This window comes from Diceros bicornis, chromosome 13 (genome assembly GCF_020826845.1).
Source record: "Diceros bicornis minor isolate mBicDic1 chromosome 13, mDicBic1.mat.cur, whole genome shotgun sequence".
Classification (NCBI taxonomy): Eukaryota; Metazoa; Chordata; class Mammalia; order Perissodactyla; family Rhinocerotidae; genus Diceros; species Diceros bicornis.
In genome coordinates, this window is record NC_080752.1 from 14,554,293 (window position 1) to 14,572,992 (window position 18,700).

The 18,700-nt window shown below is 37.2% G+C and overlaps 1 protein-coding gene across 2 annotated transcripts in view; it reads left to right on the forward strand.

The window, feature by feature from the left end:
• Positions 1–18,700, forward strand: part of ZFYVE9 (zinc finger FYVE-type containing 9) — a 200,316-nt gene that overhangs the window by 67,459 nt on the left and 114,157 nt on the right. For both annotated transcript variants that reach the window (XM_058552414.1, XM_058552413.1), the window contains exons 3-4: positions 11,014–11,118; positions 15,040–17,147. In XM_058552414.1, coding sequence (XP_058408397.1) covers positions 11,049–11,118; positions 15,040–17,147 — 2,178 coding nt within the window. In that variant the 5' untranslated portion in view covers positions 11,014–11,048. The remainder of the gene's footprint in view (positions 1–11,013; positions 11,119–15,039; positions 17,148–18,700) is intronic.

Below are 18,700 nucleotides of genomic sequence, written 5' to 3' on the forward strand. Positions count from 1 at the left end.
TCCGTGACTTCAAAAGATTTGCCAAGGTTGAGGAGGTTGCAAAAATCAATAAGGCTGTGGTTGAGATGGCAAATAGCTTTAACCTGGGTGTGGATGAGGATGACATTGAGGAGCTTTTAGAGGTGGTTCCTGAGGAATTGACTAATGAGGAGTTGTTGGAACTGGAACAGTAACACATAGCTGAAGAAGAGGTAAGAGAAAAGGAAATTGCAAGAAGTTTGAAAACATGGACCCCAACACCGAAAGGTTTTCATTAATAGAGAGGAATGTTCATGACGCATTATCTGTTTACAAGCAAATCTATGAAGAAAAGAAACAAACCAAGCAAACTACCATGGACATATTTCTGAAAAGAGTGACACCTCTTCAAGAAGAGCCTCTGGCAGGTCCTTCAGGAGATATTCCAGAAGAAGGTGTTATTATCATAGGATAGGCATATCCTATCATCATAGGAGATGACAGCTCCATGTGTATTATTGCCCCTGAAGGCCTTCCAGTGGGACAAGATGTGGAATGGAAGACAGTGATACAGATGATCCTGACCCTGTGTAGGCCCAAGCTAATGCATATGTTTGTGTCTTAGTTTTTAACGAAAAAGTTTAAAAAGTAAAAAAAAAAAGAAAAATTTTTAAATAGAAAGCTGATAGAATAAGGATATAAAGAAAGAAAATTTTTGAACAGCTATACAGTGTGTTTGTGTTGTAAGCTAAGTGTTAGTACAGAAGAGTCAAAAAGTTAAAAAAATTAAAAGTTTATAAAGTAAAGTTACAGTAAACTAAGGTTAATTTATTATTGAAGAAAAAAATTTTTCATAAATTTATTGTAGCCTAAGTGTACAGTGTTTATAGTCTATAGTTATGTACAGTAATGTCCTAGGCCTTCACATTCACTCACCACTCACTTACTGACTCACCTAGAGTGACTTCAGGCCTCCAAGCTCCTTTCATGGTAAGTTCCCTATACAGGTGTACCATTTTTTATCTTTGATACTGTATTTTTACTGTACCTTTTCCATGTTTAGATACACAAATACTTACAATTGCCTACAGTATTCAGTACAGTAACATGCTGTACAGGTTTGTAGCCTAAGAGCAATGGCCTATAACATATATCCTAGATGTGTAGTAGGCTGTACCATCTAGGTTGGCGCAAGTACACTCTATGATGTTGGCACAATGACAAAATTGCCTAGTGATACATTTCTCAGAATGTAACCCTGTTGTTAAGTGAGGCATCACTTTAATAAACTTTATTTTTTGGAACAGTTTTAGGTTCATAGAAAAATTGAGCAGAAAGTACAAGGAGTTCACATATACCTCTTGTCCCTGCCACACACAGAGCCTCTCCCAGTATTGATATGGCTATGTCCTTTTCATTGCAACCTGTCAGGGAGCACGGATTTCCATTTGTTCCATATGTTCGTTTTGATCACTTGTGTAAGGTGGTGTCTGCGAGGCTTTGCCTCTGAAGTTAATTCTTTTCTTTGGTAATTGGTAAATATTTTTGTGGAGAGGAACTTTGAGTAAATATCTCATTCCTCATCACATTTGGGATTCATTCATTCATGTTGTAAAGACTCATGGTTTTCTTTTTTATTCAGTGGGTTATAATCCATTGCTGTCATTTATTTTGGTGGCACATTGTCTCTGATTTGGCCTATGGGAGCTCCTTCAGGCTGGTTTCTGTGTCTTTTTGACATGTCTGCATCATTCTTGGAGTACTTCCTTGCTTTCCAGTACACAAGATATTCCAGGCTCTTCCTTTTTTTTTTTTTTTTTTGTGAGGAGATCAGCCCTGAGCTAACATCCGCCAATCCTCCTCTTTTTTTGCTGAGGAAGACAGCCCTGGGCTAACATCGGTGCCTATCTTCCTCCACTTTATATGGGACGCCGCCACAGCATGGCTTACCAAGCAGTGCGTCGGTGCGCGCCCGGGATCCGAACCAGCGAACCCCGGGCCGCCGCAGCGGAGCGCGCGCACTTAACCGCTTGCGCCACCGGGCCGGCCCCCTCTTCCTTTTTTTTTTAAATGAAATGTAATTCATGTGCCGTAAAATTCACCCTTTTAAAGTATATGGTTCAGTGGTTTACAGAGTTGACAATCATCACTGCCACCTAATTCCAGAACATTTTCATCACTGCAAAGAGAAATCTTGTATCCATTAGCAGTCAATCCCCGTTTCCCTCCAGTTCCCCCCAGCCCCTGGCAACCACTAATCTACTTTCTGTTTCTATGGATTTGCCTATTCTGGACTTTTCATATAAATGGAATCATATAGTATGTTGCTTTTTGTGTCTGCTTCTTTCAGTTACCATAATATTTCCAGGATTAATCCATGTTGTAGCATATAGCAGTACTTCATCTGTTTTTGTCATATAATATTCCATTTTATCAATATACCATACCATATTTTATTTATCCATTCATCAGTTGAGAGATATTTGGATTCTTTCCAGCTTTTGGCTTTATGAATAATGCTGCTATGGGTGTATTCATGGATGTGTATATGGTTTTCTCCCATTTATCCCATGTAGATTTGTGTAACTACCATTGCAATTTAAGATACAGCACGATTCTATCACCACAGAAATCTCCCTTCTGCTATTCCTTTATATTCACATGCACCCCCTCTCTCCATTATCCCATATTTAATGACTTCTTAAAATTAAAAACATTATTACAAGTTACAGGAAGAGTTGAGTAAGCACAGAGATAAAGCATATGTTCATGAATGGGAAGACGTCATATCATTCTCACTCCTGAGTGAGGGGTAGGCTAGGAATTCTAATTTCTGAAAGTTTATTTTATTTGCACTTTATTCCATTCTGCTCCATTGCTGAGTCTTGGGGCCACTTGGGGGTGTTTTTTCCCCAGCTTCTGGCTTTATGGAGCAAACTCAGTCTGCGCCTCCCGCCTCCTTGCCCGCCCCGGTGCAGAAACTTCTTGCTCTAAGTTTGCAGCCGGTAATTCCTATCCTTCCTGCTAGCTTTCAAATCCCAGGCCTGAAGATTGCTATCTAGTTTTGTAACCCCTGTGGACTGCCACCCTTCAGTTCCCCTTCATCGCTGTGGCTTGGTTTCTCCTTGGTTTATGGCATCTGTATATTTCTCTTTCTTGCTTTTAAATTTGACTCTATATTCTTTTCTTTTTTTTTTTTTAATAATTATTTATTTATTTATTTATTCCCCCCACCCCAAGCCCCAGTAGATAGTTGTATGTCATTGCTGCACATCCTTCTAGTTGCTGTATGTGGGATGCGGCCTCAGCGTGGCCGGAGAAGCGGTACGTCAGTGCGCGCCCGGGATCCAAACCCAGGCTGCCAGCAGCGGAGCGCGCGCACTTAACCGCTGTGCCACGGGGCCGGCCCTGACTGTATATTCTTTAAAAATAATCTATTTTGTTTAGAATTTCTGTGTTCAAAGTGGGAAGGAAGGCTTCTCACTACCAACTTAGTACACTCTTTTTTTTTTTTTTAAGTTTATTTTATTTATTTATTTATTTTTGTGATGAAGATCAGCCCTGAGCTAACATCCATGCCAATTCTCCTCTTTTTGCTGAGGAAGACTGACTCTGAGCTAACGTCTATTGCCAATCCTCCTCCTTTTTTTCCCCAAAGCCCCAGCAGATAGTTGTATGTCATAGTTGCACATCCTTCTAGTTGCTGTATGTGGGATGCCGCCTCAGCATGGCTAGAGAAGCGGTGCATTGGTGTGCGCCCGGGATCCGAACCTGGGCTGCCGGTAGCGGAGCGCATGAACTTAACTGCTAAACCCCGGGGCCAGCCCCCACTCTTTTTTCTTTTCTTTTGAAAAATTTCAATCCTATAGAAAAGTTGAAAGAATAGTACAATGAAGACCCATATATCCTTTCCCTAGATCCATCAGTTTTTACCATTTTTGCTTTTTTTTGAGCATCCCTCTCCTCTACTCACTCACTCATGTTCATGTACATTTTTTTTCTGAGTCATTTGCAAGTTAGTTGCAGATAACACAACACTTTTCCTAAACACTTCAGCAGGCATCTCCTAAGAGTAAGGACATTCTCCTACAAAATCAAAATGTCATTATCACATCCAAGAAAATGATTATTATTCATTGTATCATCTAATGAATATTCCAAATTCCCCTGATTGTCCCCTAAATGTCATTTTTTGCTGTGTCTGTGTACATGTGTGTTTTCTTGACCTAGGATCCAGCCAGTGTTCATCCGTGGCATTTGGTTATTTAGTATCTTTTAATTTAGAATGATCTTGTTTTTCCTAGCACTGAATTTTTTGAAGAGTTCAAGCCAGTTGTCTTGTGGAATGCCTCACATTCTAGATTTCTCTAATTGTTTCTTTCTTTTTTTTTTGTGAGGAAGATCAGCCCTGAGCTAACATCTGCCAATCCTCCTCTTTTTGCTGAGGAAGACTGGCCCTGGGCTAACATTCTTACCCATCTTCCTCCACTTTCTGTGGGATGCCACCACTGTATGTCTTGACAAGCAATGTGTTGGTGCGCGCCCGGGATCCAAACGCTGGGCTGCTGCAGCGCAGCGCGGGCACTTAACTGCTATGCCACCGGGCTGGCCCCTCTAATTGTTTCTTTTTTTTTTTTTTAAATGTTTTATTTATTTATTTATTTTTTCCCCCAAAGCCCCAGTAGATAGCTGTATGTCATAGATGCACATCCTTCTAGTTGCTGTACGTGGGACGCGGCCTCAGCATGGCCTGAGAAGCGGTGCGTCGGTGCGTGCCTGGGATCTGAACCCGGGCCGCCAGCAGCGGAGCACGCGCACTTAACCGCTAAGCCACAGGGCCGGCCCCTCTAATTGTTTCTTAATGATTCAATTCAGGTTAAACATTTTTTGGCAAGCATACTGTATAGGTGATGTTTTAAACTTCTCATTGCATCGTATCAGGAGGTGCATAAAGTCAGCTTGTTAAACTTGGTAATGCTAAGTTTGATCATTCAGTTAAGGTAGTGATTACCATATCTTTTCCTTGTAAACATACATTTTCTCCTTTGTAATTAATAAGTCATCTGTGGAATGATACTTTGAGGCACTGTGAATATTTTCTTCCCCAATAACCGTTTACCTAAAGATTTTAGCATCCATTTTTGATGCTTGCCTAAATCAATAATTATAATTGGAGTTCAATACAACTTCTCGACCAGCTGTTTATACACTCTTTATTTATTTGTTCCACAGGTATTTATTGAATAGGTACCACATCAGGTTCTGTGCTAATCACATGGTGAACACGGTCTAGTGGTGTCTTTGTGGTGCCTATAGTCTGATGGGAGAGATTGACATTAATCAAATAAGCACGCTGATGTCTACTTATAGATTATGATAAATATTATAAAGGAAGAGAATGGTGTGCTGTGAGAGATTAGAAGGGCAGAATTCACCTTTCCTGGAGGTTCAGGGAAGATTTCCCTGTGAAAGTAGTATATGAACTAAGAGCTGAAAGATGTAGAGTTACTACATTGATGATTGTCACCTCACAGGTTTCTAGACTTTGTTAGCTTAAAGATCGTGCAATATATCGAATGTGGTGATAGATTTTTATAGGGGTGACAGGTTTTATAGTTTACTGTGGTCTGAATAGATTTATAGAGATTTTATTCATAAATCTTTATATTTTTTTCACTTTTTTCCAGATTTATTGATATATAATTGACATATAACATTGTATTAGTTTAAGGTGCACAACATAATGATTTGATATATGTATATATTGTGAAATGATTACCACAATAGTTTAGTTAACATCCATCACCTCACAGTTAACATTTTTTTCTTGTAATGAGAACTTTTAAGATTTACTCTCTTAGCAACTTTCAAATATACAACACAGTATTGTTAACTATAGTCACCATGCTGTACATCATATCCCCAGAACTTATTTATCTTATAACTAGAAGTTTGTACCTTTTGACCCTCTTCACCCATTTCCCCCACCCCCAACTCTCTGCCTCTGGCAACCACCAATCTGTTCTCTGTATCTATGAGTTCGGTTTTTTTCAGACTCCACGTAAGTGAGATCATACAGTATTTGTCTTTCTCTGACTTATTTCACTTAGCATAATGCCCTCAAGGTCCATTCATGTTGTCTCAAATGACAAGATTTCTTTCCTTGTTATGGCTGAATAATATTTTATATATTAGTGCTTTACTGCTGCAAAGAACATGGGGATGCCAATATCTCTTCAAGATAGTGATTTTGTTTCCTTTGGATATATACCCAGAAGTGGAATTGCAGGATCATATGGCAGTTTTAGTTTTAATTTTTTGAGGAACCTCCATACTGTTTTCCATCATGTCTGCACCAATTTAGATTCTCACCGACAGTGCACAAGGGTTCCCTTTTCTCCACATCCTTGTCAACACTTGTTATTTCTTGTCTTTTTGATAATAGCTATTCTAACAGGTGTGAGGTGATATCTCATTGTGGTTTTGATTTGCATTATTTGATGAATAGTGGTGATTTTTGTATACCTGTTGGCCATCTGTATGTTTTCTTTGGAAAAGTGTCTATTCAACTCTTCTGCCCATTTTTAAAATCAGTTTGTTTGTTTGTTTGCTGTTGAGTTGTATAAGTTCTTCATATATTTTGGATATTAACCCCTTATCAGATATATTATTTGCAAATATTTTCTCCCATTCTGTAGGTTGCCTTTTCATTTTGTCGATGGTTTCCTTTGCTGGGCAGAAGCATTTTAGTTTGATGTAGTCCCACTCGTTGATTTTTGCTTTTATTGCGTTTGTTTTTGGTGTCAAGTCTGAAAAATCATCACTAAGACCTGTGTCAAGGAGTTTTACCACCTATGTTTTCTTGCAGGAGTTTTATGGTTTCGAGTCTTATATTTAAGTCTTTAATCCATTTTAAGTTGATTTTTGTGTGTGGTGTAAGATAGGTGTCCAGTTTCATTCTTTTGCATATGGCTCTCCGGTTTTCCTAGCACCATTTATTGAAGAGGCTATCATTACCCCATTGTGTGTTCTGGGCCCCTTTGTTGTAAATTAATTGAGCATGTGTGTTTGGGTTTTTTTCTGTGCTCTCTATTCTGTTCCATTGATCTATGTGTCTGTTTTTATGCCAATACCATACTACTTTGATACTATAGCTTCGTAATATAGTTTGAAATTAGGAAGTGTGATGGCTCCAGCTTTGTTCTTTCTCAAGATTGCTTTGGCTATTCAGGGTTTTTTGTAGTTCCATATACATTTTAGGATTTCATTACTTTTTTATTTCTGTAAAGAATGCTATTGGAAATTTAATAAGGATTGTGTTGAATCTGGAGATTGCTTTGGGTATTATGGACATTTTAACAATATTAATTCTTCCAATCCATAAGCATGGAATATCTTTCCATTTATTTGTGTCTTCAATTTATTTCATCAAAGTCTTCTAGTTTTCAGTGTACAGATCTTTTGCCTTCTTGGTTAAATTTATTCCTAGCTATTTTATTCTTTTTGATGCAATTGTAAATGCGATTGTTTGCTTAGTTTCTCTTTCTGATAGTTTGTTGTTAGTGTATAGAAATGCAACTGATTTTTGTGTGTTGACTTTGTATTCTGCAACTTTACTGAATTCATTTATTCTAACAGTTTTTTGGTGGCATCTTAGGTTTTCTATATATAATATCATGTCATCTGCAAATAGACAGTTTTGCTTCTTCTTTTCTGATTCAGATACATTTTATTTCTTTTTCTTGCCTAATTGCTCTGGCTAGGCCTTCCAGTACTGTGTGAATAAAAGTGGTGAGAGTGAGCAGCCTTGTCTTATTCCTTATCTTAAAGGAAAAGCTTTCATCTTTTCATTGTTGAGTATGATGTTAGCTGTGGGCTTGTCATATATGGCCTTTATTATGTTGAGGTATGTTGCCTCTGTACCCACTCTGTTGAGAGTTCTTATCATGAATGGATGTTGAATTTTGTCATATGCTTTCTCTGCATCTGCTGAGAGGATCATATGATTTTTTTTTTTTACTATTTAACGTTGTTTTATTCTTATCTAGGTTTTTCCAGTTGGAAGCAGCTTCCATGGTCTTCCCTCTGTTTCTCCCATTTTATTTTTATGTCATAATAGTTTATAACATTGTGAAATTTTAGTTGTACATTATTGTTTGTCAGTCACCATATAAGTGCGTCCTTTTCCCCTTTGTGCCCACTCCCAACCCCCTTGCCCCTGGTAATCACCAAACAGTTCTTTCTGTCTGTGTGTTAGTTTATCTTCTACTTGTGAGTGAAATCATGTGCTGTTCGTCTTTCTCTCTCTGGTTTATTTCACTTAACATAATACCCTCAAGGTCCATCCATGTTGTTGCAAATGGGATGATTTTGTCTTTTTTACGGCTGAGTAGTATTCCATTGTATATATGTACCACGTCTTCTTTATCCAGTCATCAGTGGAGGAACACTTGGGTTGCTTCCACTTTTTGGCTATAGTGAATAATGCTGCAGTGAACATAGTGGTGCGTAAGCCTCTTTGGATTGTTGATTTCAGGTTCGTTGGATAGATACCCAGTAGTGGGATAGCTAGATCATAAGGTCTTTCTATTTTTAATTTTTTGAGGAATCTCTATACTGTTTTCCATAGAGGCTGCACCAATTTGCATTCCCACCAGCAGTGAATTAGGGTTCCTGTTTCTCCATATCCTCTCCAACATTTGTTGTTTTTTGTCTTGGTGATTATAGCCATTCTAACAGGCGTGAGGTGATATCTTAGAGTGGTTTTGATTTGCCTTTCCCTCATGGTTAGTGATGTTGAACATCTTTTCATGTGCCTATTGGCCATCTGTATATCTTTCTTGGAAAATTGTCTGTTCATGTCCTCTGCGCATTTTTTGATCAGGTTGTTTGTTTTTTTGTTCAATTGTGTGAGTTCTTCATTGGAGATTAACCCCTTGTCGGATATGTGATTTGCAAATATTTTCTCCCAGCTGGTGGATTGTCTATTCATTTTGATCCTGGTTTCATTTGTTTTGTAGAAGCTCTTTAATCTGATGAGGTACCACTTGTTTATTTTTTTTCTTTTGTTTCCCTTATCTGAGTAGACATGGAATTCAAAAAGATCCCTCTATGACCAATGTCAAATAGTGTGCTGCCTGTATTTTCTTCCAGGAGTTTTCTAGTTTCAGGTCTCACCTTCAGGTCTGTGATCCATTTTGAGTTAATTTTTGTGTATGGCAAAAGAAACTGGTCTACTTTCATTCTTTTGCACGTGGCTGTCCAGTTTTCCTAGCACCATTTGTTGAAGAGACTTTCCTTTCTCCATTGTATGTTCTTAGCTCCTTTGTCAGAGATCAGCTATCCGTAGATGTGTGGTTTTATTTCTAGGCTTTCAATTCTGTTCCATTGATCTGTGTGTCTGTTTTTGTATCAGTACCATGCTGCTTTGATTACTATAGCTTTGTAGTATATTTTGAAATCAGGGAGTGTGATGCCTCCAGCTTTGTTCTTTTTTCTCAGGATTGCTTTAGCTATTCAGGGTCTTTTGTTGCCCCATATGAATCTTGGTATCCTTTGTTCTATTTCAGTGAAGAATGTCATCGGAATTCTGATTGGGATTGCATTGAATCTGTAGATTGCTTTAGGTAGTATGGACATTTTAACTATGTTTATTCTTCTAATCCATGTGCATGGGATATTTTTCCATTTCTTTATGTCATCATTGATTTCTTTCAGTAATGTCTTATAGTTTTCATTGTATAGGTCTTTCACTTCCTTGGTTAAATTTATTCCTAAATATTTTATTCTTTTTGTTGTGATTGTAAATGAGATTATATTCTTGAGTTCTCTTTCTGTTAGTTCATTATTAGCATATAGAAATGCAACTGATTTTTGTAAGTTGATTTTGTACCCTGCGACTTTGCTGTAGTTGTTGATTATTTCTAATAGTTTTCCAATGGATTCTTTATGGTTTTCCATATATAAAATCATGTCATCTGCAAACAGCAAAAGTTTCACTTCTTCGTTGCCTATTTGGAATCCTGTTATTCCTTTTTCTCGCCTAATCGCTCTGGCCAAAACCTCCAGTACTATGTTGAATAAGAATGGCGAGAGTGCGTACCCTTGTTTTGTTCCTGTTCTCAGAGGAATGGCTTTCAGTTTTTCCCCGTTGAGTATGATGTTAGCTGTGAGTTTGTCATATATGAAGGATCATATGATTTTTATCCTTCATTCTGTTAATGTGTTATATCACATTGATTGATTTGCAGATGTTGAACCATCCTTACGACATCTCTGGGATAAATCCTACTTGATCATGGTATATGATTCTTTTAATGTATTGTTGAATTTGGTTTGCTAATTATTTTTTTGAGGATTTTTGTATCTTTGTTCATCTGAGATATTGGCCTGTAATTTTCTTTTTTTTATAGTGTCCTTATCTGGTTTTGGTGTTAGGGTATTGCTGGCCTCATAAAATGAATTTGGAAGTGTTCCCTCCTCTTCTGTTTTTTGGAAGAGTTTGAGAAGGGTTAGTATTAATTCTTCTTTAAATGTTTGGTAGAATTTACCAGTAAAGCCATCTGGTCTTGGACTTTTCTTTGTTGGGTGGTTTTTAATTGCTAATTCAATCTCCTTATTAATAATTGGTACATTCGTATTTTCTATTTCTTCATGATTCAGTCTTGGTAGGTTGCATGTATCTAGAATTTATTCCTTTCATTTAGGTTGTCCAGTTTGTTGGCATATAATTGTTCATAGCAGTCTCAATGATCTTTTTTTTTAAAGATTTTATTTATTTTTTTTCCCCCAAAGCCCCAGTAGATAGTTGTATGTCATAGCTGCACATCCTTCTAGTTGCTGTATGTGGGACACGGCCTCAGCATGGCCGGAGAAGCGGTGCGTCAGTGTGCGCCCGGGATCCGAACCCAGGCCGCCAGCAGCAGAGCGCACGCACTTAACCGCTAAGCCACGGGGCTGGCCCTCTAATGATCTTTTGTATTTGTGTTGTATCAGTTGTATATAAATTATATTTTAACAATTGAAAGTATAATACAAATTTGACCTACTTTCTAGGTTTAAAAAAGTCTCTGAATGGTGTTTTCTCACCGATGGAGAATTACTTCCAAGCAGAAGCCTACAACCTGGACAAGGTGTTAGATGAATTTGAACAAAACGAAGGTGAGAATTTACTTTGGTGAATCTATTTATGATATGGAGAATGTGGTGTTATAAGAGGATGTAGTACTTTAAGAAAAATAAAATCAGGTCCAATGACTTAATGATAAAAATATTATAATAATATCCAGAGGGAGAATTAACATTTTTTAGCACTGTGTGCCAGATACTATGCTAAACCATTTACATGGATTATATTATTTAATGTTTAAAATAATCTAATGAAAGTTGATCTTATCTGCAATTTACATATAAAAATAGAGGCACAGAGAAGTTAAGGAACTTCCCCAAAGTTACTTTGCTAATAGGTGTTCGGGTTAGAATCCAGGCAGTATGATAGTATAGCATGAACTCTCTCTACTCTGTACAACCAGTTTATGGTCAAGAAAAGCTTTAGAATGTGTGATTGTATTTCCTAAGCTAAGAAAAATAGCTTGTTGTATATTGATTGACCAATAAAGTAAAGATACATTTTAAACCTGATTTTAAAAGATTTACATTTTTAACTAACTGCCAAAATGGTTAATTAAATTATACATGCTCAAGGCCCAGTCTAAAAATGTCTGCTTAAGATTCACTTCATTTAGGGAAACCTTCTCCTTAAATTCCCCTCTCAGTATGACTTGAATGTATAAGCCATAATTAAATCTCTTTCTTTCACTTTACCCTTCTTGCCTGGTGTTCTCTGTTTCTAATGGGAAATGGCATGTAACAAGTTTACAAAGTGATATATTTCTATCTAAAATCCATGCTTTTAGTAATGGTCTCCATACCTTTACTATATACAGTTATTCAGGTTGTTCTTTGATAGCAGTTGGGAAGAGAGATTAGTTTTGATTTTGTTGCTTTGGGTCTATGATAGAGCAAGACTTAAGAGAATATGGAATTATGGGCGTAGGAGGGAAAAGGGAGACGAAGCATACCTGGAATGGCCTGCCCTTCTCATACTTTACCATTGATGACCCAAAGCCAAGCCGTAACCCTAGGCTCATTCTTGATTCATGTAAATGTGAAATTTAATCATTTGGGATTTTATTGGATCTAGGTAGACTTTGTACATACCAAGATGGAAGATGTATTATTCTCTGAGTTTCAATCATTTATACAAGTATTTTCTCAATCCTGTCTCTGGTTTGGCCCTCTATATATCACAGTTATTTAAGTCATGAGATATTTACACAGGGGCTTTATCTAATCATGTGAATACTGTACTTCTAGAATACCATCGACTCGACTTAATAAAACTATTAGTTTATTACATCAGTCTCTTTGTGACTTCTGTAGATTCTAGGAGAGGGTTTTGTATATAGTTGATTTTCAATATAATTTTTTTGAATCAGTTAAAATTGTCTTTTTAGTTTGAAAATATGGCATTTGCTTACAAAAAAATAATTCCTTTAGAAGGAGAAGAATTTCAGAAGCCATTTTGTAACTACATTGTTTGTAACTACATTGTTCATTTTTTTGTTGAACTTTTTTTTTTCTTAAATCTCAGTATCAGGTACATTAAAACTACCACCTCTAGCCTGATACCTTTGCAAGTATATTTTAAATAAAGTGATTTCTCTCTCTCTCCCTCTCTTTTTTTTTTTGTGAGGAAGATTAGCCCTGAGCTAACATCCATTGCCAACCCTCCTCCTTTTGCTGAGGAAGATCAGCCCTGGTTTAACATCCATGCCCATCTTCCTCTACTTTATATGGGACGCCGCCACAGCATGGCTTGATAAGCGGTGTGTCATGCGTGCCTGGGATCCGAACCCGCGAACCCCAGGCGGTGGAAGCGGAGCGCGTCAACTTAACTGCTATGCCGCTGGGCTGGCCCCATGATTTCTCATTTTGTGTTAATTTCCTCCCTTAAATGAAAAATATACTGCACACAGACTCTGATGACACTAGATAATTAACATTATGCCTAGGCAGCAGGTGTTTGAATAATGAAATTTTTAATACCTGAGCATTCCTGTTTGAATATTATTAAATATTCTTGTAAGAAGCAGTATTTCCTTTTCGCTTCCATGAACCAGCTTGGAAATAAGATTTCTTTTTTTTTTTTAAAGGAAGCACATGTTACTAAATCTCAAGTCTCTGCTAGCCCAAATTTGGTAAACTCGGGATTTAACACTCAGAGGATACTAAATTCATTCTCCACGAAGCAATCTGATGTTTTAAGGCTTTTGCTGTCTGCCATTTCTAGCTTTTTTTTTTTTTACTACTTCCTTACACTAATTGTTTTTTCAACCCAGACTGATTTACTTATTGCTCTCTCAGATTGCTGTATTTGGGATTATATTTGTCCTTGTTCCCTTCCTTGTGAATGCCCTCTTTTCCAAACTTACATAAAATTGTCTTTGAAGCCCAGCCCATTTCCTCCTGCTTCCCTGAATTCAAGCTCACTTCCTCAGCCTGTAAGATATCTTTCTCCTCTGATTTATTTTTTACTACTGCATAATAGTTTTCAAATACTTATGCTAGCCTATACTGCTAATTAGATATTTATGTGTATTGTATCTAGTTCTTAGATATTTATGTGTATTGTATCTAGTTCTTATTCTTCCAACTAGATTATGTACTTCTCGGAGGCCAGAGCTATCATTTAATCTTCGTGTTCCTCAAGCCCAGTGCTTTCACTATGGTAGATACTCACTTAGCATATATTTATTGTGTACCTACTATGCACCAGGCACTATGCAAAGTGAGGATTTACACTGATGGAAAGAAATGGTTTCTGCCTGAAAAAGTCAGGTAAATAAGCCATTGCATTACAGTGTAGTAAATGCTTTAATAGAGATATGAACAAGATGCTAAGGGAACATTAAAGATTATTGTTACTACTGAAGGGGAAATATATCTGCATAATTTCAGGACTGTGGTGATCAGATTTATTGTAAGAAGAAAGCAGGAAAGGCAGTAAGTGCATTATTTCTTATTTCTCTAATTAAACATACACATAGCATTATAACTTGGGAAAATAACCATCATAGTTATGGTCTGTTAAAAAGTAAACAGAAACATTATGTGAAATTATGCTTTTGATAGAATATAAGTAGCTTGATTTAATAAGACAAATGAATACTTTTTGCCAAATGTCTTCAGGTGATAATGTAACTATGAACTCAGTTAATAATGTATTGTGACATGGTTATGACCAGAATTTCATATATTATAGCAAACTTCTTTTTAAACTTATTATTATGGACAAATTTCAAATATATACAAAGTAAACAGAGTAGTACAATAAACTATGGTGTACCCATTACCCAGCTTTAACAGTGATTGACATGCCATCATTTTTGTTCCATATATATCTTCATCCACTCCTCATTCCCTGCTTCATTGTTATTTTTTACATTTTTTAAAGGTAAAATTTATATCCATTAAAAGTATAGCTCTTAACAGTACAGTTTTGACAAATATATATATCCACATAGCCCGTATCTTAGTCATGATGTAGGTTATAGAGCATCTGTCTACCTCCACACAAAATTCCTTTATTTTTCTTTCCACTCCACTACTACATCGTTATCACTGTTCTGACTTTTTTCTACCTTAGATTAGTTTCCACTCTGCCTTCTGCCGGGCTAATCCAAGGCCTTCCCCATTGCTAGACACACACCCCCTCCCCCACTGCTTCCCCAGTACAGCCTGTGGGCCACTTTAATTATGTTATTAGATTAGGGTAGAATTCTTTGGTTGTTTGGAATGTTCTGGGATATTACCGTTTGATGACATACAGGGAATGGTCAAATATATTTTCTTATTTTTAGCTAAAAATTAGAAACTTCATATCCTAGGAACAGTCTATTTTCAGATATCCTAGGAGTATTTTATTTTCAGAGTATATTTGCAAATGTAGTTGATTAACTTAGTCCTAGCTTTTCCAGTGTTACCAGCAAACTTACTGTAATTGTTTATTTATTTTTTCAGATGAAACAGTTTCTCCTATTTTATTGGATACAAAGTGGAATAAGATTCTAGATTCCCCTTCTCACCGACTGTCATTTAACCCTGCATTGGCCAGTGTGAATGCATCTGCAGTTTCTAATGAGTCACAGCCACAACTGAAAGTCTTCTCCCTGGCTCATTCAGCTACTCTGACCACACAGGGAGAGGACCATTGTGCTAATGGACAGGACTGTAGTCTAAATCCAGAGATCACCACAATGTGGATTGGTGAAAATGCTGTTGCAGAAGATCAGTTAATTAAAAGGAACTGTAGTCGAGATGACCAATGCAGTGCTGTCGAAGTAGGAGAGAAGAAATGTGGAAACCTAACTTATGTGCCAGATGAGAAGAATGTTCTTGTTGTAGCCGTCATGCATAACTGTGATAAAAGGTCATTACAAAGCGATTTGCAGGATTGTAATAATTATAATAGTCAATCCCTCATGGATGCTTTTAGCTGTTCACTGGATGACGAAAACAGACAAACTGATCAGTTTAGTTGTAGTGTAAATGGGTCCACTGACAAAGATATGAACTCAGAGAAACAAATGGATCCGTTGAATAGACCAAATGCAGAGGGGGAGTCTGTTAAACGTACATGTACTACTTCAACTGATAATCTAGCCAGTGTCTGTTCCCCCTCACAATTAAAGGATGATGAAAATATAGGTAGAAACCTCTCCATGTCTGCGATTACAAGTTTAACAATTGATTCAGTAATCTCATCCCAGGGAACAGATGAAGGTCCTGCTGTGAAAAAGCAAGAGAACTATATACCAGATGAGGTTCTCACTGGCAAAACCAGCTCTCCTAGGACAGATCTGGGAAGTCCAAATTCCTTTTCCTGCTTGAGTGAGGGGATTTTGATGAAAAAAGAGCCAGCAGAGGAGAGAACAACTGAAGAATCCATCCAGGCTGGTTTACCTTTGCTTCTCAAACCAGACAGGCCTAATGGGTCTGGAGGGGATGATAACTGTGAACAGTTTTCAGGTTGCCTTGTGCCCACTGAAGTTAGAGCAGATGAAAATGAAGGTTTTAAACATGGAGAAATTCTTGGCACTACAGAACTTCTTAGTATGACAGAGCATTTCTCTGAATCTCAGGAGATGACTAATTGGAAATTGACTAAACTAAATGAGATGAATGACAGCCAGGTAAATAAAGAAAATGAGAAGTTTCTGCAGATGAATCAGCCTGAGGACACTTACAATGATAGTGGAGGAGAGAGTGATAGAATGGTAGAAGCAGGTCTAGGTTTAAAAGGAACTTGCATGAATGAAAGTGAAGGATGTGATTTCTCCACTGTTATGGATACACCAGCTTCAAATTCTCTATCTAATTGTTGTGATTCCTGCGGAATGCAGAGCCCAGTTGTTTGTTTTGTCCCAAAGACTTTACCCTCCAAAGAAGATTCAGTAACAGAAGAAAAGGAAATAGAGGAGAGCAAGTCAGAATGCTACTCAAATATTTATGAACAGAGAGGAAATGAAGCCACAGAAGGGAGTAGACTACTTTTAAACAGCACTGGTGACCTAGTGAAGAAAAACTATTTACACAATTTCTGTAGCCAAGTTCCATCAGTGCTTGGGCAATCTTCACCCAAGATAGTAGCAAACCTGCAATCTATCAGTGTTCCTTTTGGTGGTGCAAGACCCAAGCAACCTTCTAATCTTAAACTTCAGATTCCAAAGCCATTATCAGACCATTTACAAAATGACCATTCTGCAAACAGTGGAAATAATATTAAAAACAAAAATGATGTTCTTGGGAAAGCAAAATTAGGGGAAAACTCAGCAACCAATGTATGCACTGCCTCTTTAGGAAACATCTCTATTACTGACACAAATGGGGAACATTTAGAAAGTTATGAGGCTGGGATATCCAGTAGACCGTGCCTTGCATTAGCTCCAGATAGCCCAGATAATGATCTCAGAGCTGGTCAGTTTGGAATTTCTGCCAGAAAGCCATTTACCACTCTGGGTGAGGTGGCTCCAGTATGGGTACCGGATTCTCAGGCTCCAAATTGCATGAAATGTGAAGCCAGGTTCACATTCACCAAAAGGAGGCATCATTGCAGAGCATGTGGAAAGGTAAGTTGTGTGCGTCAGCTCAGAAATCTGACATGTCCGTTTTATAATGCTCTCATTTTCAATTAGAAATTAATAAAGGCAATATAAGGTGAATATACTTCTGGTTGAGATGACATTATAAATAGCTTTTGAAAACCAGTTCTAGGAAATTGCTAAATAAAAAGTGAGCTTGCTGATTTTTAGTGTTTATATAATTTTTTTTGTTGCCAGGACTTAAGCTGAATCAGTTTTCATGAAGAGATGAGAATTGAGGAAGTGTTAACTTTGTGGTTTCTATAATGATAGATACTTGGTTAATGAAATAGTTTAAAATAAGGAAGTTATTCTTTCGGTTTAAGAACTATTTGTGATTGACTTCATATTTTTTAATTCTTGGGAAATTGAATATTACACTTAGAATCCATCCCAGTTTTTTCTATAGGATTTTTGTCATTGTACTAGATTTTCTAGAACTTTTTATGTACACAAACCCATATATTTGCCTTTTCACTTGTACAACTTTGATACAAAAAAGAGTTCAAGGCTATAGATTCTTGTGACAAGGTTATAAGAATAATTCTGTAGCTCTCCCTAAATCCTGTTAGCTAGTAACTCATCAACTTACTCGTTTTTTTAAGAAGAGCTGTGAACAAGGAGGAAAGGGGATTTTGTATTTTCAAAAAGAATGGGAGGTTTGGTATCAGGTCTGGATTTGAATTTCAGCTTTGTTCCTGTTAACTATGTAACTTTGTTAAGCCTTAGTTTTTAATAAAAACAAAACAAAAAAATTAATCATTTTCATTAGGCTGTTGTGAAGATTAAATGAGATTACAGATGTAATAGTAAGTACTTAATAATTAATCTCTACTTCCCTTCTTGCCTGATTTATTGGTCTGTCTGTATTAATTAGGATGTTTTCAACTTTAAGGAACAGAGTATCTGACCCTCAGTGACTTAGACAAAAATAACATTTATTTCATATAACAAGAAGCCTGAGGATAGAGACTGTGTTATGTCTGGGTGCAGAGTCAACATCACTCAAGTTTTCTTGGTGTTCCCCTCATGGTCTCAGTATAGTGGCACAGATCTAAGCATCAGGTCCAACCTGACAACTTCCCAAGTGCGAAGAAACTGGTTGAGGGGCAAAAGAGCCCATTCTTCTTGTAGCCCTCTCATCAGGGAGGAGAGAATCCCCAGCAACTAATTTCAGTTTATTGGCCGCTTCTAGACCACAGGATCAATCTTAGACCAATTACTGACAAAGGGGAACAGACTTGCCACAATTAGCTAAGATCAATCATAATTCATCCCTGGGTGCTAAGCCCAATGTTGTCTGAACAGAAGTGGGATTCTGTTAATAAGGAAAAGGGAGAGAATGGTTCCTGGGTGGGAAATCAGCAAGGTCCACACCTAGCACAAAAGAACAAAATGGTGGGGAGCAGAAGGAAGTTAAAGCTGTGACTGGGCTGTTAGTCTCTGATTATTATAATTCGAAGAAAATAATATGTCTAGTTCCTAGATATTTTGCAATCTGAAGTAAACCTATGGTCGGTAGCCTGAACAGTTTTCTATTA